Source organism: Trichoderma evansii (genome assembly GCF_050947405.1).
Source record: "Trichoderma evansii strain SZMC 28006 chromosome Unknown GGI43scaffold_50, whole genome shotgun sequence".
Classification (NCBI taxonomy): Eukaryota; Fungi; Ascomycota; class Sordariomycetes; order Hypocreales; family Hypocreaceae; genus Trichoderma; species Trichoderma evansii.
Genome location: NW_028145156.1, coordinates 10,312 through 30,572, shown reverse-complemented (window position 1 = coordinate 30,572; position 20,261 = coordinate 10,312). Strand labels below are relative to the sequence as shown.

The following is a 20,261-nucleotide window of genomic DNA, read 5'->3' as shown; positions in this document are numbered from 1 at the left end:
AAATATATTATCTTTTCGGGGTGTTATAAATGCAAGGTCAATTAAAATTATGTAAAAACTTTAGTATAAGTAGCTAAGGGAAAAGAATCTGTTTTCTCTAAGCTTTTATTATTTTTTAATTTTCTATGCTAAAGTTTGTGTGTTAGTTAACCTAAGCTTTAATAAGCCTTTTTTTATATAGCTGAAGCCAGGTTATTATATTATAAGTAACTTCCTTAAAATAATTTATAATATACTGCTGCTCAAACTGCAAGTCTTGTTTCTTAAACTTTTCTTTAATAGGCGAGCGAACAATTAAATGGCGAAATTGATAAAAAGCATCCCAGGTTTTAGTTTCTGTTGTCTTTATTGATGCTATATTATCCATTACTCAGCAAGGAGCAACACCAGGTTTCACGTCAGCCCGGGAGTTAGCCCGGGAAAGTGAATAATCGCTCCGACCATACTCACGGCAATGAGAGTGAGACTTTTTTGCCTGGGAGGCCTGGACCAGAACAAGCCTAAAAATCATAGCCGACGGTGGAGCCATCAGGGCAATAACAACATAGGCGGACGTTTACTCATTAGATGACGTGGTAGCAGATTGATGGGGATGCCACAATCCGTCTCGGCTCATTTGTATTGCTTTCGTGCCTCCTGACTGGTGTTCTAAATCACTTGGCCGCAATGGTGCTATAAGGGTAGAAGATAAGGCTCGTTGTACCAAGCTTTCCCCAGTTTAGGGAAGTACATCCTTTATTTTTTCAGTGTTCAAAATGAGCGCCGCAGCTGCAAAAGCGAAGCAAGACGCATCACAGCTTATTTCCGGGACCGAACTAGAACCACCACAGACAAATAATTTGCAAAAGGAAGATAGCCAGGCAGCGGAGCAAACCAACCCTACGCGCCAAAGTCTCCAGATTTACAGAGGAATCTTCTTTTCTTTTAGCATTATCCTACTCCAATTCCTTCAGGTACATTGCTCATACCCCGCAGCCAGGATTTTCCCAGTCAACTAATTGAGATATATGGCATCCGGCATAGATGATACCTTACGGTTCTGGGATCACAGGTGCAGCCAACATAGCAACACAACTTGGCACCTCGCGCTCAAATGCGGTATGGATTGTCGCCTCCTATCCGTAAGTTGGACCCTTGTACGCACCATTGCGAACAACTTTTCGATACTGAGCACGTCCTCAACACCTTTAGTCTGACGCAAGGATCGTTCGTCCTCATCGGAGGCCGCCTGGGTGCCATCTACGGACATAAGAATGCCGTGGTCGCGGCAGGCTTTATATGGGTGCTCTTCCAGCTCATCGCCGGGTTCATGCGCAGCGTCATATCTTTGAGCATTATGAGGGCTCTCAGCGGTTTGGGCGGTGCCTTTATCGTGCCGAACGCCATCGCTCTTCTCACAACCACATACCCTCCCGGGAAAATGCGGAATATCACCGTAGGCCTCTTCGGTGCCATGGCACCCGTTGGCGCTGGCGGCGGGAGTGTATTCTCTGGGTTTTTTGGACAACTTGCTCCCTGGTGGTGGATCTTCTTCTTCCTGTGAGTGTCATTTCTAGTCAAGTGTGCCGTGTCAAGAAGTGCTAAGGCGATCCCGCTGCTGTAGAGCCATACTGGGGACGATTGTGTTCGGGCTCTTCTTCCTTGCTGTACCCGGGGAGAAGGTAGCCTTGGATCCACACGGAAAGTTTGACTATATTGGGGCGTATTTCGGCGTCGTGGGCTTGGTACTTTTTAACTTCTGTTGGGTGTAAGGACGGTTTGCCTCTCATCCCTTTTCTTATCAACCAAATTCTCAATCAACTTTTGCTAACCATGCGTTAGAGAGGCATCCGTGAAAGGTTGGGCCGAGCCTTATATCTACGTGCTCTTCATCGTCTCTGTCATACATTTCGCATTTTTTACCTTGTGGGAATACAAATTTGCCAAAGAGCCGGTGCTTCCTCTGAATATCTGGAATTCGCCCTCGTTCTCCGCCATGACAATCTCGGCCTTTCTAACCTTCATGGGTGTCGGCATCAGTATCTGGTATATCACGGCATGGAACATCTACGTACGACACTACACCATATTTTCAGCATCGGCGGCATACGTGCCTCTTACCATGGGCGGCTGCTGTGCCGCAATACTGAGCGCGAAAGCGATCAGATATTTGGCGGCTCAGTATATTATGGCTATTGGATCGGTCGCCACATGTGCTTCGATGGTTCTCGTTGCGACCATGCCAGAGCAGCAGACTTATTGGGCCCAAGAATTCCCTGCTATGATACTCTGTTCTTTTGGGCCGGATTTTATGTTCACCGCAGCACAGATCATTGCCAGCGCTACGGTCAGACGCAGACAGCAAGGAATCGCGGGGTCTCTCATCGCCACTTTGTTGTCATATGGGCTGGCCACAGGTTTGGGATTTGCCGGAACGGTCGAACTTTATACTAATGACGAAGGTCAAAGCCTCGTTCAGGGATATAGAAACGCGCTATACCTGGGCATTGGTATGTGCGGCTTTGCGGCGTTTGTAGCCGTCTTCTTTGTTAGAATACCGAAGAACGTCCGGGAGGGATGGGATGAGGACGACATGCCGGAGACAAAATAAGTGTTGAGCATATAAAGGGTCCTGTTTGAAAGTGCCGTGGTGAGTTTAGATTAGGGTGGTTACAATATATTTGATCATATGCACCCGCAATGATGCCTTCAAAGATATATCTCCAGAGACGGGAATGATAGAGCCCCTCGTCACCAAGGCGGTAGTCTCTTGCAGCTTACTCTCTCACGCCCGACAATGAACATTTTAGACGCACCTTTGACGCCAAAGGGGGGTGCCATGTTCCTTCCCAGACCTAAAGTGAGTTTTAGTGATTATGGCCACTAACTCCCATTGGTTCGTAACCTGGAAGGTCGCAATTCGTTGGCCACTACGACAACGTATATCTGCGACCAAAAAGGTTGGTTCACCTCTTCCTCCGCCCGCAGCAAGGGCAACCATTCCCTTAATGGGGAAAGCGCTGATATTTCTAGACGTGCCATGGTGAAAGAGCCAGACTGCGACAAGATTGCCCGTTCACCAAGACCGACCGACCGCTAATATGAACCTGAACTGCCGGTTTATGCCCCAAGAACAGCTAACCGATTATTACTATAGGAACCCGATTCGTCATTTAACAATTTGTTAGTGTTAACTTATACTGTCAAAGCGAAATAGGTGTCCCTCTTTTGTTAAATCAGAATAATAGTGGGTAGCCAATTTTGGACAGAACTGTGGCTGTGCACGAAGGTGGTCATTTAATAGGGAAATACCGCAAAAGGTACGAGTACAGTTATATTCTAACAGAATGACAAAAGCCATTTCTGGACGTTAAAAAACTGCACATCCACCCTCCAATCCGAGTGTATGCGTACGCATTATAACATCGACAGTTTCAAATCGACTTTTAGCACAAACACCCTCTTAACAGATCCTGGAAAACTGGTTTAAAAGTAATCTTGTGGATTCTGATTGGAATCCAGCATTGGCATAAACTAATCCCAGCCAGGATCCATATGGCAGCCTCAATGGCGTATGGATTAATTGGCTTAAAGCATTCGGGCATAGGAATATGTGCTACTGTGGCAATGCTCAGCCCTATAAACTCCCCACATATATCTTACACTACAGGTCCTCTATATATATATAATATTGTGCCTCTGGATATAGTACTGCTCTTTTTTGCTAAAGTAAATGTATTAATGAAAGTTTCTTAAAAAGAGATATCGACGGCATAAAGTAGTTAAACCGCTATTGTTTAAAGAACTAAATAGAAAGATATGGAACCTGCGGTCACGCGATATAACGCGACGTGGCCGTGACTCAGTTAGAGTGTGTGTGTGTGTGTGTGTGAGTGTGTTGCTGTGGCCGTTGAGCCGTCTTATTATAGGGACCATAACCCCTGTAACGCCATCAACCACAGGTACCTTGGGACTCGAACGGGCACTGTTCTAGGGAGCATTGCTTCTAACAGAACAACTAGCCGGGCCTTAAGAAGTGTTGAACGCACGGCCAATGGATGTGGACATTAAGTCATATTACATCAATGACGTACGGTCCCTCCCTCGACTCAGGGATTTATTCTTGGGGCTACTGGGATGTGAGGCTCTGGGGCTCTCTGATCCCTGACAAGATCTCCTTCGCAACAGGTAATCAATGTGCTCTGAAACCTGGGTTGATTGTGTTTGATCTGATTCGACCTTAAGATACCGATTAAATACATTCCCTCTTATCCACCTCAACTTCCTTCATGCAGTTCTCAATGCCGTTGCGTTGACACCATTGATGGAACAATTCGAAAGCGAATATGGAACCCTGACTATATTGGCACTTTTCTTTGGACGTAAGATACCACCTCTAACCCTTTCATATGTTGGTTTCTACCTACCTTCCTAGAGGCTTATCCGTACATTAATAGGTATTCATACTTGGAGATCTATTTTAAGTAGACGTACTCCGTATGCATTCCTTTCTATACGGGACTAGGCGGCCGTAACGTTTGACTTCTTATTTTATATTCAAATACTAAGAATTATCACTACCTAGGTATAAACTGATATATCCTCGGGCTATTTAGATTAATTTAGCTCCCTAGCATCATAAACGCGGTGTACCCGAAGAGATGATAGAACAGCAAGGAGAAGAAAGAAAACTTGTACTGTCCGCCTTCGAATATCATCCCCTCACTAGCTTATAACGTAGAGGCTCGCCAAACATGCAGAACCATCATTGCTTGATAGAGGACTTCAAACCCCCAGCCCAATCAAAACCCTAAAAGAAACCGTTCGGTATTGCCTAGACGGCGTACTTGCGGGCCCATTCCCGAGCGATCGCCTCGTACTGGGGCCGATCGGTCTTGTACACGTGCGCAATCTCAGGTACAAGGGGATCATTGGGGTTCGGGTCCGTCAGCATAGAACAGATAGAAAGCAGGACGGTAAGATGATTTTCATGTCAGCGAATTTGATTTTACAGAATGTTTTTTCATTGAGATGGGTAAAATAATAGCCTACCATTGGCAATAGTCAGAGTAGACCTCCACCCCTCTCGAAGAATATCGAGGTAGATGCTGCCGTTGCTGTTAATGTTAGGGTGGTAGATTCTGGTAGAGAAGTTGACTTTCGGGGCCTTCCAGGGGTAATCCTTAGGAAACTGGATCTTCAGGAAGAAGACGCCTCCTGAGTATGGCGAATTACCCTATGTTGGTCGTTAGTCGTCCATCTTGTCAAAACGGCGTTGTCGGCAAGGCCATTTCTTTATTTATCCTTAGCGACAAAGTATCATCTGGACCAAACAAAGCTATGCCTAGAATCCATGGGTATCAACTCACGGGTCCCATAATAGTAGCTTGCCAGTAAAACTGCAGTACATGTTAGTTTATCTCCTTACACAACATCGTTGTCGCTCCACACGAATAATAGTCATCCTCCGACGGAGTTGACGCACGGAAACAAAGCTGCCGACTTACCAGATCTTCTCCAACAGGACCAGCAGAGCAGGATGAGGGCAGGTCACTAGTCGGTTGACAAAGTCAGCATACATAACTCAACGCTCAAAACCAAGTGCGACTTGGTGCCAGACATGCCAGACACTCCAGAAGTCGGACATCAAGCCCATGCCGTTGAGCTGATGAGACCCCCGCACAGCATAGCCCTACCTCACACAACGGCTTGGGCTGCAAACGACGACACTCCTGACGAAAGTAGCCAGAGAGGGCACCAAGGCGGAGAGCAAGGGCCAGGGGACGGAGGAGAGGGAAGGGAAGGCGGGAGAGGGGAGATTTACGTGCCGAGGTTTTTGAGCTCCTTGTTGATGCGCTTCAGGGCCATTGTGATGAGGGTATGTGGTATCTAAGAGGGTGGTGGAAGATTGATCTCGGATCGAGGCTGGCAGGCTGGCGTCAGTATTTGCTTCCTGACTGGTCGGGTCACAATACTGAGGCGCTGTATCTCACGGGCGAAGAATAATCAAAAGAGCCTAGGCGGACGTTTGAGACGATGAAAGGCGACCGTCTGCAAGTCCAGAGCACTAGGAAGTGGCTTTATTTAATCGGGGGTGCAGAGTTCCTGATGGCGGTCCTGTGCAGGTCGAGTTTGTATGTTGAAGCAAAGTGGAGGGGTTGGAAAGGAAGAGAAGAGAAAGGCACAGTGGGAGTAATGAGTAGCGGTAGCCACCAAAAGGTCGTCCAGGCCTGGCATCACAATGATGCCGTCGTCACCGACCTCACAATGCCAGTGTGTACGGCTAACGTCTTCCAAGCGAACGGAGCAGACAGAACAGCGAGTTACAGAGTCGCAGAGCTCAACGTAAGAGTCACAGTTGGATGAGAAGATGTACGGGCTGTGGGAAAGCTGAGAGAAACATGTAAGCGCTAGCAGTGACAAACAGCCGTAGTAATTACAGCATCGGCATTATATACAACCTGGCGACCACGTCACCATGAACGGCAGTCTCGGCCACACATTGCGAATTTGACGCCAGGCTGGGACCGTAACATTACTGAGCAGCCTAAATACTATACATGCCAAACATTTCGTCCCTCAGGCACACTAAGCACGTCATTGCTATGGTCTTACACGGACCATAATGCTACAGTACAGGTCGTAACAATAAAGCAGTAAAGAGAACAAATGCAGGTACAGTACGACAGGCCGATGGAAGAGTGATGTTCCCAGTTTGATGCCCTAAGCGGGTCGCGCAGCTTGAGGCGCGGTATAATTCATATACAGAATGATTATGAATCGTCATTCATGGGCAATATTACGCAGCCGATATGCAAATTTTGAGATAAGGCTTGGTGAGCCTGTAGTTGACTCTTGATTTTTATTGGCTACATTGCCCACGGAGAAGATGTGGAATCAGTGTTTGGAAATAAAGAAGCTTGGCATAATAACGCGCTGAGGGGAGCAGAGGACACGTAAGATTGAGCTACATTTGCCCTTATTATTAAGCTTCTCCAAGTAATGTCAAAGAGGGCACAGATCCACAGCAGGATATGGCAGAGTGACCGTCATCTGTAGTACTGGTACTGATGGGGACATAGTGGCTCAGCATTACCATTGGAAGAAGAAAAGCAGCCCGACCCAATAGTTACCCAAATTCTAACAAGAGCGACTTTTCATAATTTGATTTTCCAACGTTCAGTAAGGTTACCTGGACGTTGTGATCATGCGTTTATCACTTAACGCTGAAACTTGTACGTTTTGGTACTAAATGGATTTTATAATGACCATGCAGTACTATATAGCATTTGCATAGTATCTCCCCCTTTAGGTTATCATGAATCATTACTAAATCCCTAGAATGTCTTTACACGGCAGTTGACGATGCTGCTTAATGCTGGCGGCCCTATTAATAATTTCTCCACCCTTAATAATTTCTCCGCCCTAGGTAATTATTTTGAGCCATAGTGGCAGCAAAAACGAACTATGGACCCACTCTATTGAACGGCGGGGCTAGCCAGATCCAAAGAAGACTGGGCGGGACAATTCGGTCCCCGAAACGGGACCGTGGCCCTAGTGGATTTAGCCACAATTATCGCTTAGAATGATTCCATACTGTTCGGACTTTTATCTTTATTCACCATAATTCATAGCTAATTGATTGGCAAAGGTCCTAAGGACTATAGACAACTCCTGACTCGACTACTGACTATAGGCAAAGCTAGGATCAAAGTTCGATTATCAGACCTGTACCGGAGCTATATAAACCTTCCTGATGTATATACGAGGTAAGCCCTACATAAACAGCTTTATCCGTGTTCTCCATGAATATCTATGGTAATGTCGCTTCTCCAACATTTTTAGGTGCTTAGCTCTCTTTGCCTCAACACCCCCTTTTATGCCATCTTACCTCAACACCATGCTTCCTATTTTGGCCGTCATTGGCAGCCTAGGTCCCTTCCTGGTCTCTCTGGCTGCGCGCACCCCTGCTCCTATCCTTGACTTCAGCCTGGTTGCTCCAGAGAAGACTGCCGACAATGACTTTCCCATTGCCACGCCATACCATTCTAGCAGGCGAACTTCCTGCGCAATCCGGAATGGTTTTTCAACACCACTTCGGATGGCCAACTATTTTGGGTGAAGCGTGTTTGGCCTCCAACCACTGCCAAGAGAGGAACCACGAATTTTGACCTGGACGTCGGTGTATCAGGTAGCTCGACTATCTGCCCTACGCCAAACCAGTGCTATACCCGCCTTAACAACTGTTTCGACATCCAACAATCTGCAGTGTTCGGCACACACAGTAATATGATTCATAAATCTGGCGCAATGAATTTAGAAGTGAACTTATACAGTGACTCAAACTGTCATACATATGAGACGAGCTACTCCCTTGGTCAATGGGAAGAGCGCTATGCAACTTCGAACAAGCAAATTTTGAGTGTCCTGCCCTTTGCAGTGGAGTAGTCAAAATATACCCTAAATGCTAGGATGAAGGATTGAAAATCTAAAGTGCGTTTTATTAAAGGTTATGATCAGGTTCATCGAGAGGAAGGTTAGGCTCAGGTGACAGATCAATTCGCCTAATTGGGCCGTAATTGTGAAACGGCTACCCCGATCCGGATCGGGAGGATGCTGACACCGCCACCAAGAAGGCTGTGCTAAATTAATACTATGTAAATGGGCGGGACTAAACAGACCCGGATTACAAACCAATTACATCGCAGTAAATTTCCCATTAAGGAAAGTGGTACTTCCAAGTACAAAATAAGGAAGGCACAGCACTACAGTGAATACCAAATGCTTCACCTTGAAATCGCACAAGGCCATCCGAACCAACAACGGTCATCACCTCACCTCGCAGTCGACAACGATAGGGATATCTCGGGGCCAGATCGTGCTCCGTCAACATACACCTTTAGTCGCACAGCTACGTTACAGCTGTATCCGCCGGCCTCAAACACGACCGCTGAGCGGCGCATGTGCCACCGGGTCCTCCTTTGGCACGTTGTCGCGGATAGTTTTGTGTCCTCCATGAGCCGCTTGAACTGCCATTTTCCTTGTTGTCCAGTGCCGTAAATAATATGGCAATAAAACATATACCGCCGCGTACAGCTGTCTAACATGAAAAGTATATATAAAGAAAGGTAAAGTGGTCGAAGAGAGAAAACAAAGATAAAGTAGTGCATTTTCTGGTTTAGATTGATTTACCCTAGACTTTTACAGTTCTTCTCCCTTCATGTGGTATTATGTTGCTTCGGCAACAACGGAAATATCGTTCCCTGATGTCTCAGCAGCGTCATTTTATTGACTGAGTAAGCTGCTATCCCGGGAAGACAAAGTTGTACTAAGCAAGCGACAAGACTTTCGGAATTCCGAGCCATCAAGCGTAGCTTTCATCGTTGACGACTTTGCATTTTTCATCCGTTTGGAATACGTGTCGAAAATAACATGCCACCCTAATGCTATGGACACCTCAACCCGCATGAAGTCTGCTGGAATTGTCATATTTGAGTCACGGCTGCTCCCCGGAATTACTAGTTACGGTTACATAGTTGACTGTGAGTATAATCAGGTATGATTAGCATCATAGGAGGCTATCAAGCTTAGATGTTTGTTTTATTATTAAGGACCACTACGTAAGCTAGTTACAAAGTCCACATATGAGCACTAGGTCGGTAGGAGCCGCTAGGGTCAGACCCGCGTTCTTTATATGTCTTCTGAACAAAGGAAAAGGGGTTCAGTCTATGTCAGTGTGCGTGTCAATCTGGGGGTTGGGGGGGAGGCCGTAGTGGCTTGTGTCCTCCACTAGTTTCCGGAAGGCCTTATAGCCTTTGGGGCCGAGCAGGTAGTCTAAATATCTGACTCCCCTGGTGTAGTCTTTCTCGGGAACCTCCGTTAGGAAAGGCCGGACCATCCGGCATTTGACGAAGTGGCCCTGTGTCCTTGGGTTTTCCGCACTTGCGCTAGGGGCGGGCATCGTGTCAGAACCTCTCGTGGTATTATTCGAAATCTCCATGCCCAGAGCGCTCAGCTAGGAGGCGGTGGAGGATGTGGCGTGGCAGTTGTAGTTTCGGGGGTGCGAAGCTTATCAGCTCACAGACATCCACATGCCCCTATTATGTGGCATCGTCGTTCGGGGTGGACATTATGTTGTGTAAAAGCTGACTGCAATGGGTCTTTGTCTTGTTTGGTATGATGCAACTCTACTCTGGGGATGTAAGGTTTCACTTCATCATCGCATTTATCTTTATTCATCTTCTCCTCATCAAAAGAGTATTAGTCCTACGCTCTGGAGCGATGCTGTAAACGATGCTATGAGCGATAGCGTCAGCCTTCGACTGAAACTCCGCGGCAAAGTAGTGAGCATAGCAGTAAGCATTGCATTATCTGCATCCTCTAGAATCTGTAGATCAACCATTTTAGTAAAGCGTTAAGTGATAGAAATATCATCTACAATGGATCCGCTAGGCAGATTAAATATAGTGGCTTCCACCCTCCCATTCCTAAATATCTCCTCAACTTGAAATTTTATTGAGATATATTGAATACGTTCACACATCTAGCAATATTAGTATGGAAGAGCAATTGCTCCACTATTTGGATCGCATTTCTGGCTATTAATCAAGGATTTTGAGACATTATTCGACACATCGACAAAATTACAGTCTCTAGACGCTCCTTCAGCAACAGACTCTTTTTAGGCAATGTAAAAAGGAAAAACGTAGTACTACAGACCATACGATTAGCCGCGTATGAGGGAACAGAAATCTTAAAGAGGATGAACTAAAGGCTCAGCTAATCTAAGCCGACCCTTTTTTTCTTTATTTTTTTTTTTTTTCTGTACATGTGTTAAAGAATGAACGGCGGTTTCCGTTGCGTATTGCCCCAAGGAAAGTGATCAATATGAAGACGGCATAGCCGAGAGTCTTCCTCCATCAGTAACAATGATGCTACCATTGAGATAACCACCCGCCGCGCCCGCCATCCATAGTATAACACCAGCGATGTCTTCAGGAGCACCAGACCTCGTGAGCGGAATAAATTCCTTCGAAAAGGAGCCATCGGAGATACCTTTACCATCTATACCGGAGGCCTCATAGATGAAGTCAGTCATCTCGGAGTGGTAAGGGCCTGGAGAAATGCCGTTAACACGAATGTGATGTCCAAGTAGCGTAGTCGAGAGCATCTTAGTGAGCAATGTCGCCGCCGCCTTAGACCCGCCATACGCATAACCGGCAACGCTGACTTGGCGAATAAAGGCGGCATTAGAACTCATGATGATTATCTGGGGCCGAGGGGGCGAGAGAATCCCGCTAACTGGAGGTAAGCGTTTGCCATTTGCCGCGTCGAGCAAGGACAGAAATGCGACGGAGGTATAAAAGGCTCCTGTGAAATTTATGTCCGTGACCTGAGAAAATTCTTCGAGCGAAGGGGTCCAAAGAAACTCCTGGAGCTCCGCCACAGTAGCGGGGCTGCCGTCTGGTTTGGGGGGAGGAGCGCCGGAAGGTCCCATGATACCGCTGTTTGCTACGAGAAGGTCAATGTGAGTTGTCTGAGCCGCAACCCTCTCGACTGCAGCTTTCAACGATTCTTTCGATGTCACATCCCCCACGACGGGAATGATGGAACCCTTTAGGGCCAACGAAGCTGTCTCTTGAAGCTTGCTTTCTCTGCGACCGATAACAAACACCTTGGACGCACCATTAGCGTCCAGGGCCAGGGCCAAAGTTCTTCCGAGACCTATTATCTGTTCAGTGAGCGAAACTTTTTAAATCTATAACCCGGCCGGGCGCCTGGAAACCCATGAAAACCCCAAAGGGTTGACACTTACCGCTCCCACCCCCTGTAATGACTGCCACCAGCCCGTTAACGGAGAAGAGATTGCGCGCTTCGAGGGCCTCCATCTTAAGCAAACGGCAAGTCTAACTTGTTTTAGTTTCTGATGAGATGCTCCAAAAAAAGACGGGATGTAATCTAGCCCGGCGTTGAGCGATGACAAGGGGTATTTATAAGGCATACCAGCTTCATGACAGTTATACTACTATCATACTTGTCCCTCCGCAGAAACATCACAGACAGATGAAACTTGACGTTGGATTTGTCACGCGACAAGTATCACGGCTTACAGATAGAGCAGTGGGTCAGCTCAAGTTATTCGGCTTGTTTAGAAATTCAACTTTCGCAAAGGCGCTTCTTTCACCCGGGTTACAATTGATGTCTATCTCACATAGCAATAAATGGAGTGTTTATTAATTATGTGGTACCTACGCAGTTTAGGACACCTTAGACACGTTATTAATAAACATGGGCGGGCCTCACGGCTCTGTGGTGAGTTTGAATCTCCACGCTTGGGCTGCCCCACACTGCATCGGGACTTTTACTAAGAGGCCCCGAGTGGACCATTTCCAATTCTATTATGATATCCACATGCTTTAGCGTAGATATCAAGTATTTTACAATCCTACTGCTCTAATGAGGCGAAATTTGCAGCTGTTGTCCGGTGGGATGCATCCCACCTACTAGGTACTCAGCCATTTAATAATCGTGGAAAGCACGAAGCACAAGCTCTTACTAGGTCCATATGCCACTTCTAGAACCAAGTATATTAAGCCGCTGTATATCGAAGAAAAACTCCTTCTACAGCGCTTTATTTGGTTTTCTTCCAAGAAAAAATGTCCAATCAAAAAGTAGTCCTCGTACTTGGTGGTGCCGGAGCTCAGAACTTGGCAGTTGTGCGGGAGCTTGCGAAAAGCGGCAGCTTTTTGATCAAAGTCATGTCCCGCGATATAAAATCGGAGGAGTGCGTGGCATTGTCTGCATTGCGTTTTGTTGAATTGCTCGAAGGGAATTGTTACGATGAAGCGGTTCTTGTTTCAGCATTTCGAGGGGTACACGCCTGCTTCGTCAATACTAATGGCTTCGCCATCGGCGAGAAGGCTGAGCTTTACTGGGGCATCCGGATGTACGAAATTGCGTATTGGTCTGGAGTCTCCCATTTCGTGTATAGCTCATTGCCGTATGTGTCTAAGAGGTCCGGCTATGACCCGGCGCATCGAGTGCCCTTCGTTGATGCTAAGAAAAAAGTCTGTGGTGAGTATAAAAGTGGCTACCGGAATTTTTAGGTGCATCGTGCCTGTTCTTATCAAATGCATAGAATATTTAAAAGCCCAGCCCACTGATATGATGAACTGGAGCATCCTGGAAACCGGACCATACCCCGAAGCTTTCCTCGCTGCTTGGTCGCCTACCAAGTGTGCAGATGGAACATACGTTTTCAGAATGCCAATCGGGTCGGAAGGCGCTATTCCTTTTGTGGCTTTAGCGGATCTCGCGTGGTTTGCTCGGTATATTCTTGAGCACCCACAGGAGTTTGAGGGTGGTTTGCTTAGCATTGCTATTGCGCACACAAGTGGCGACATGGTGGCATCGGCTTTTACAGCTGTCACTGGAGAGCCAGCACGCTTCGAGCCCTCCAGCCTGTCAGAAGTGGCCAAAACTTGGCCTGCGACTAAAATTGGCATGGCTGGGTCACCGGGTTTTGATGACCCCACGTTGATGACCATGGCAGGCCAGCTGGTACCCTGGTACACCATATGGCAGGAGAGTGGTGGTAACACTGGTATATGGACGAAAGACTACAACCGCCTCGACAGAATTCACCCCAACCGGATACGAAGCATCGAGCAGTGGATGCGGATTGATGGTTATTCTACGCAGAAGCGTCCTCCTGTTCTTAAGACCGGGATTTTCGGGGATCCTATGTAGTGTGAAATTGCTAGGGAATTTCTCGTTTAAGTTGTTGGTTGAAGTCTCCTTACAGAATAGTGTCACATCGGCTTGTTACAATTCCCGATAGCCATTGTGATAGCGTATGTCAAGAGTCGCATCCAGAAGCGACTAGATAGATAACATATGCTTGCCAAATCCATCCTTACGACGATTTACAACGTTACCGCTATTTGTATAATCATGCTATGGATATAGACATAATTCCCATGCATGCATTTGAATGGGGCCACGTAGTGACTGACAACTATGCTTTACGATATGGAAAATTGCGTTTATGTGTATACATAACATGTATTGGCTAGATGCGAAGCTCTGAACTATTCCAGTTAAATAACCAGTGGATTAACAAGCAGGTATTCAGACTAATTTCCCTGTTAATGGTGCCTAGGCGTTTCTTGGCCTTCTCTTTCATGGAGCCGCAGAAATCAGGACCCGGGAGGACTGCGCTGTTGTTATAGGCGAAGAGGGAAGGTCTGACCATGCAGCCCGCCAGCGACGCTTTGCGTTAAAGTCTAGTCAGGGGCGTCCCTGCGATCTTTCTGTTTATCCTTCTACTGATGGGATGATTTCTGTCCAGACACGTGAACCTGCTTCTGTTCCGAAGTCTGGCCTGTGCTAGGGCCAGGGAGGCCGTAGGGAAACCTGATTCCCTGTAAATAACTACCGGGTAAATAGTTCTCCACACCGGGACTATAGCCCTGGCATGTATTATTTTCAGCAGTTAGTAAACAGTATTTAATTTTATATAACAGATTTTTAAGCGCTAGCAGGATAAAGGGTAACTAGTAATTATATAAAAATAATAATTAGCAATTACTTACTATAATAATAAAATAAACTTAAGTCTTGTAATAAGTTAAATTAACTTAATACTTAAATAAAATAAATTTATTTAATAAATAGTTTTTTTTTTTTAAATTTAAATTATTAACTATTTTATAAAATAAAATAAGAATTTCAAATAATATAATTTTAATTTAAAAAGAATTTAATTTAATTTAAATTATAAAAATTTAATATTAATTAAATATAAAAATATATATAATTTATATAATTTATATATATTATAATTTAACTCTTATAATTATAATAACAGGCTTACAAGGTAAATAAAATTAAATTATTAAAAAACTAGCTAATTAATTAATAAAAAATTATTTAAATTATTAATAATTTAAATAATTTAACTTATAAATTATTGATTTTATAAAATAATTTATAATAAGAACTATTAAATTTCATAATAATTTAATTTAATTAAAAAACTATTATATAATATATTATTTTTATATTCTTATTATATTATTATAAGTAAATTAATTTTTAAAAATAAATATATATATTTATACTAGTAAATAAAATAAAATATATAATTAAATATTTAAATATATTATTTAATTAAAAATAAAATATTACTTATATTTAATAATATTATATTATTAATAATTAATTATTTAACTTATATTAATAAATATAATAAATATTTTTATATAATAAATTATTTTTTTAAAAATACTATTATTTATTATTTTAATATTATAAAATATTTTAACTTATTATTTTTCTTATAATTAATTAATTATATTATAATTTCTTTAAAATATATATTAATTATATTATATTAGTTTTATATTTTTATTATTTTATTAAAAAATAAGTAAATTTTTAAAAATAAATATATATATTTATATTAATATTATAATTTAACTTTTATAATTATAATAATAAGCTTATAAAATAAATAAAAATAAATTAAAATATTATTATTTTTATTAATTAGAAATTATTTAATATAATTAACTATTAAATAAATTAAATATATTTTAATATATTTAATTATTAAATATAATATAAATAAATATTTAATTGAATATATAAGTTTTAATTTTTTATATTTATTAAAATAACTTAAATAATTAATTATTAATATAAAATTAAAATTAAAAAATTATTTATTAAATTTTATTTACTAGTAATAATATTAAAAAAATATTTTAATAAAAAAAATATTTATATTATTTAAAAATAATTAAAATAATAATAAAATAAAAATAATTTTTATTATTTAATAAATTAAAACTTTTAAAATAATTAATTAAAAATAACTAGTTTAATATATTAATAATATAATAATTATAATTATTTTATAATTAATTATTATAATCTTATAAAAATAATTTTAAAAAATATAAAATATTTAAAATATTATAATAATAATAATAATTATAATAATATTAATTATTAATATTATAATTTTAAATAAGTAAATTAAAAAAATTATAAAAATATTTTTTAAAATTTAATAAATATTAAATTTTTTTTTTAATATTTATATATATTTTAAATATTATTTTATTATTATTTTTATATTAAATAAAAAAATAAAATAAATTTAATATATAAAATTTTAAAAAATATTATAATAATTTAATTTAATTTTTTTTTTAAAAATATAAAAATAAAACTTTTATAAAATAATAAGCTTAAATTATTAAAATATTTATTAATTATAAAAATTTTAAAAATTATTTAAATAAAATATTTAAAATAATAAATAAAATATAATAAATTAAAAATATATTTTAAAATATTAAATAAAATAAATATTATTTAAAATATATAATTAATTTTTTTTTAAATATTAAATTAATTAAAATAAAAAATAAAAATATATTATATAATTTAATAATAAAATATAAAAAAAATAATATTAATTTTATAAAAAGTTAAAATTATAAAAAAAATAATAAATTAAAAAAGAATTATTATTTTTATAATAAACTAAGTTATTAAAAAAAAATTATTATATTAAATAAAATAAAAAATATAATATTATTTTAAAATATTTATTATTAAAAAAAATATATAAATTAATATTATTAAAAAAATATATATATATAATTTTTAATTAAATTACTTATTATAATATTAATTATAATATTTATAAAAATAATAAAAAAAAAATTAATTATTATTTTAAAAAATTAAAAATAATAATATTAATATATTAAATTTTTAAAATAAAAAAAAAATTAATTAAATATAATATTAAATAAATTAATAATAAATATTTAAATAATTTAATTAATTAATTTAAAATTTAAATTATAAACTTTAATATAAATTAATAAAATTTTAATAAGTTTTTTAATAATAAATTAAAATTTTATTTTTAAAAATAAATTTTTAATAAGTTTTTTAATAATAAATTAAATATTTATTTTTAAAATTATATTTATAATAATAGTAAATTAAAAATTTATTTTTAAAGTTATATTTATAATAGTAATAAATTAAAAATTTACTTTTAAAATAAATTCTTAGCAGGCTTTTTACTAGTAAATTAAAAATCTGCTTCTAGAGGTAAATAAGCAAGCTTTTTAATAAAAACTTAAAAATATATATCCCTAACCTTAAGGCCTGAAACAAGTTTCTTTAATACAAGAAGCCTACTATACCCTAAACTTCTTAAGTACTTAATTTTTCTTTTCTAGGAAACTATTTAATACTAGTTTATTAAATTAAATTAAATAATTTATACCACTTGGCAAAGCCTTTCTGCCCCTAGTTCTCTAAAATAATATAATTATAATTTTATTATATCTTAGCCTTGTAATTAGTAATATATTTAACCTGTTCTCTTAGTATTATTAGCCTAGAAAGTGTTATTAAAAGCGGCTTAAAAATATTTAAATAATTTACTTTATGTTTTTTATATTATAAGTTAGTTATATATATTATACTAGTAATTTTTAAATAGTTTACTTATGTAATACTAAGGGGTAAAAGTATTAAAGTTATATAAGTATAATAATAGTATATAAAACTGCTAGTAGTCTAGTATTTTAACTTGTATTAGCTTACCTAGAATATTAAATGTTTTATATTATAATTTTAAAAATAAGTGAACTTTGCTCTTATATACTTTTAAGCCAGTGGAAAATAGTATATGTATTAGTTTTATTAGTATTAGCACTTTTATATATCCGACCTAGAAACCAGTATAAAGGTGCATGTATTAATTAGAGTAATAATAAGAGGAGGGTTAAAGAGCTAAGAAATTCTAATAAGTAATCTAATATCTTGTAATACTTTGATATTAATAACTAAGAAAATAATACTTTTAAAAAAAACTATTAAAGCAGATTAAAAATTAATATAAATAAATTTAATAATTTTATTATATTTTTTAAAAGCTATTATTTATAAAAAGTATTATTTATATTAATATTAAGTAATTAAGTAATAAATAGTTTATTATATAAGACAGCTAAGATTACACTAGTAGCTAATTTATAAAAATATAAAATTTAATTACAGTATTAATAGTATTAAGAAACTTAGTTTGAATATTAAAAATAGCTTTTTTAAATTATTTAATTACTACTAAAGCTTTTAGTTATAAGTAAAATATTATATAACACAGCTATAATACTTTAGTTTTCTTTTAAATTTATAAGTATATTAAATAAAATCAAATATTTTAATACTAGTAAAGATAATAATTAAAGTTTTTAACCCGAAAGTAACTTATAAATAATATTACTTATTATTTTAAATAATTTATTTTCTTTTTAAAGTTTTGTATTTATTATTTATATTATAATTTTTTTATTTCTTATTAATACAAGTATTTTATTATTATTTACTTTTAAAATTAAATACAAAGCCTTTTTTTTCTTAACAAGCTTTTAATTAAAAAGCTTATATAATATTTTTTTAGTCTAGGAACTTTTATTTCTACTATTCTTTTATTATTATTAAGTTTTTATATATTTATCTTATTAATCTTAAATTTTATATTTTATTATATTACACTAGGGCTTTAGTAATATTATTATTTAAATATAAGTTTATTACTAAAGTTTAGATTATATATTTTACTAGTATTAAAAGTAAGTATTAAACTTACCTTAGCTTTAACTATAATTAATTCTAACCCTTGATTTTTATTTATAAAGATAACTGGGTAGTAATTAGTTGCTGTTATATTACGTCTAATATGCCTTACTCAGAATTTTATTCATGTACCTCTCGTTCGCATCTGAATCAGTAGCCCCTTTGCATTCGGGTTGAAACTAAACATGGCCCTGACAGCTCTTGGAATGTGGTCCCACTTGGCTCTCTCTTGTGGTTCACTTTCATCCGGTTGAGGTTAACGAACATATTTGACGTCTTCCAGGGCCTTGTGTGCCAAAATTGCGACGTCGTTGCAAGCTTTTTGTAGGACCGGCCGATAAACCTGACACGACACGTCCAAATCCCAAATGTCGAGGTTCGGCCGTTGGAGCCCAGTGGCATAGCCTAAGCTCAGGAAGAGCCCAAACATAAGGCACATGAGCATCATGAGAGATAGGTAGATTGTCGTAAGAGCGTATAAATTCAACAACGAAGAATGCGTATAAACAGTCGCAGATGTTGCTTTTGATCGTTATTTGGACGAAGAATATGGCTTTCCTATGTACTGTCTCCTTGGAACTTGATGATACCGTCGCCATGCTTGATATAGGCTCTAACCATGGTCCATCTCGGCGACGGGCTATCCTCATGCTGCCGTCGCAGCGCTTTGGCCTCTCACCAGATGTAAAGCTCGTGGTGGGTAGGTTGTTTGCTTGACGATCGAGGAATCTCCTGTCCTTATAGCTATTGGGCGCATACCGCGGATCAATAGCCACTCCTCAGCCCATCTATTCTCAAATTGCCCTACCTCTCGTGTATCCAACTTAGACCTTGACATCATATATATATGCAGCCATTCGGACTGTCTGTGTATTGAACGGCAAAGGTTTTCACTTAGCTCCCTCAGCTTCAAGTGGATGTATCTACCTCGTCTGTTAGTTAGGGTTATATCGCGCTTGTTGCTTTGGCCTTCACTTTTTCCCAAGTTTGCCCAGCTAGAAAAATGTAGTATTAGAATATTAATTAATATAGTATTAGAAATATTATCTATATAGCACCGAAAAGAGAAACAGTAGGAATCCCAGAATATGTTCCGCCGCAATATTGTTCTGTTGTCGGATTGTCCGAGAAGTTGCATTGCGTATTGCATTGAAATTCGAGCCCGGTATTTGGGTAGTTATAGGCAACAAGGATATCACCACAAGTGCAGATGGAGTCGCCTGTAGTCGTGTCGGTTCCCAGAGTGAAGTACAGTGTTGGGCCCGACGGCAAACCATAGCAGATATTGGCGCAGTCGTCGATCGAGGTTGTGAGAACCTGCTGTGAAGCGTATGGAGTTAGGCCGTAGGTGCCATCGTTACTCGCGATGTAGCAGCCGAGGTACCCGTATTGGCCCGTGAAACCCGTTGACCCGGAACCAGGGGGACCTTGGGGACCGATAGGGCCTCGAGGCCCAGTGGCACCTTGAGGCCCAGTGGCACCTTGAAGCCCAGTGGCACCTTGAAGCCCAGTGGCACCTTGAAGCCCAGTGGCACCTTGAGGCCCAGTGGCTCCTGCTGGCCCAGTGGCACCTTCGGGACCTCGAGGCCCAGTGGCACCTTGAGGCCCAG

The 20,261-nt window shown here is 39.1% G+C and overlaps 7 protein-coding genes across 7 annotated transcripts in view; 4 read left to right on the top strand and 3 right to left on the bottom strand.

The window, feature by feature from the left end:
* Nucleotides 1-930: 930 nt before the first annotated feature.
* Nucleotides 931-2,697, top strand: GGI43DRAFT_419355 (MFS transporter). Its single transcript, XM_083207665.1, has 4 exons — nt 931-1,121; nt 1,192-1,539; nt 1,604-1,747; nt 1,822-2,697. The coding sequence occupies exons 1-4, from the start codon at nt 1,024-1,026 to the stop codon at nt 2,588-2,590; spliced, it is 1,359 nt and encodes a 452-aa protein (XP_083055038.1). The 5' UTR covers nt 931-1,023; the 3' UTR covers nt 2,591-2,697.
* Nucleotides 2,698-3,526: 829 nt separating this feature from the next.
* Nucleotides 3,527-3,767, top strand: GGI43DRAFT_419354 (uncharacterized protein). The gene has a single exon (XM_083207664.1). The coding sequence runs from the start codon at nt 3,535-3,537 to the stop codon at nt 3,733-3,735; it is 201 nt and encodes a 66-aa protein (XP_083055037.1). The 5' UTR covers nt 3,527-3,534; the 3' UTR covers nt 3,736-3,767.
* A 1,235-nt stretch (nt 3,768-5,002) lies between these two features.
* GGI43DRAFT_432958 (ubiquitin-conjugating enzyme/RWD-like protein) lies at nt 5,003-5,904 on the bottom strand (the record flags this gene model as incomplete). Its single annotated transcript, XM_083209667.1, has 4 exons — nt 5,804-5,904; nt 5,487-5,532; nt 5,349-5,378; nt 5,003-5,215 (listed from the first exon to the last, which is right to left on the bottom strand). Exons 1-4 carry the CDS (start codon nt 5,845-5,847, stop codon nt 5,003-5,005), a joined length of 333 nt encoding a protein of 110 aa, XP_083055036.1. The 5' UTR covers nt 5,848-5,904.
* A 1,714-nt stretch (nt 5,905-7,618) lies between these two features.
* Nucleotides 7,619-8,552, top strand: GGI43DRAFT_419353 (uncharacterized protein). Its single transcript, XM_083207663.1, has 2 exons — nt 7,619-7,748; nt 7,825-8,552. Exon 2 carries the CDS (start codon nt 7,859-7,861, stop codon nt 8,099-8,101), a length of 243 nt encoding a protein of 80 aa, XP_083055035.1. The 5' UTR covers nt 7,619-7,748; nt 7,825-7,858; the 3' UTR covers nt 8,102-8,552.
* A 2,309-nt stretch (nt 8,553-10,861) lies between these two features.
* GGI43DRAFT_389035 (SDR family NAD(P)-dependent oxidoreductase) lies at nt 10,862-11,867 on the bottom strand (the record flags this gene model as incomplete). Its single annotated transcript, XM_083204139.1, has 2 exons — nt 10,862-11,703; nt 11,795-11,867. The coding sequence occupies 2 exons, from the start codon at nt 11,865-11,867 to the stop codon at nt 10,862-10,864; spliced, it is 915 nt and encodes a 304-aa protein (XP_083055034.1).
* Nucleotides 11,868-12,635: 768 nt separating this feature from the next.
* Nucleotides 12,636-13,728, top strand: GGI43DRAFT_426719 (NmrA/HSCARG family protein; the record flags this gene model as incomplete). The annotated part of the gene is made up of 2 exons (XM_083208704.1): nt 12,636-13,053; nt 13,118-13,728. 2 exons carry the CDS (start codon nt 12,636-12,638, stop codon nt 13,726-13,728), a joined length of 1,029 nt encoding a protein of 342 aa, XP_083055033.1.
* Nucleotides 13,729-19,698: 5,970 nt separating this feature from the next.
* The window catches only part of GGI43DRAFT_426718 (uncharacterized protein), a gene marked incomplete at both ends in the record, with an annotated part of 2,282 nt that continues 1,719 nt past the window's right edge, over nt 19,699-20,261 (bottom strand). The window contains one exon of the mRNA XM_083208703.1: nt 19,699-20,249. Coding sequence (XP_083055032.1) covers nt 19,699-20,249 — 551 coding nt within the window. The remainder of the gene's footprint in view (nt 20,250-20,261) is intronic.

Coding starts and splice junctions, on each gene's coding strand:
- GGI43DRAFT_419355 (XM_083207665.1), top strand. CDS start 1,024: ATGATACCTTACGGTTCTGGGATCACAGGTGCAGCCAACATAGCAACA. Junction 1,540..1,603: donor TGGTGGATCTTCTTCTTCCT/GTGAGTGTCATT, acceptor CCGCTGCTGTAG/AGCCATACTGGGGACGATTG. Junction 1,748..1,821: donor CTTTTTAACTTCTGTTGGGT/GTAAGGACGGTT, acceptor ACCATGCGTTAG/AGAGGCATCCGTGAAAGGTT.
- GGI43DRAFT_419354 (XM_083207664.1), top strand. CDS start 3,535: ATGGCAGCCTCAATGGCGTATGGATTAATTGGCTTAAAGCATTCGGGC.
- GGI43DRAFT_419353 (XM_083207663.1), top strand. CDS start 7,859: ATGCCATCTTACCTCAACACCATGCTTCCTATTTTGGCCGTCATTGGC.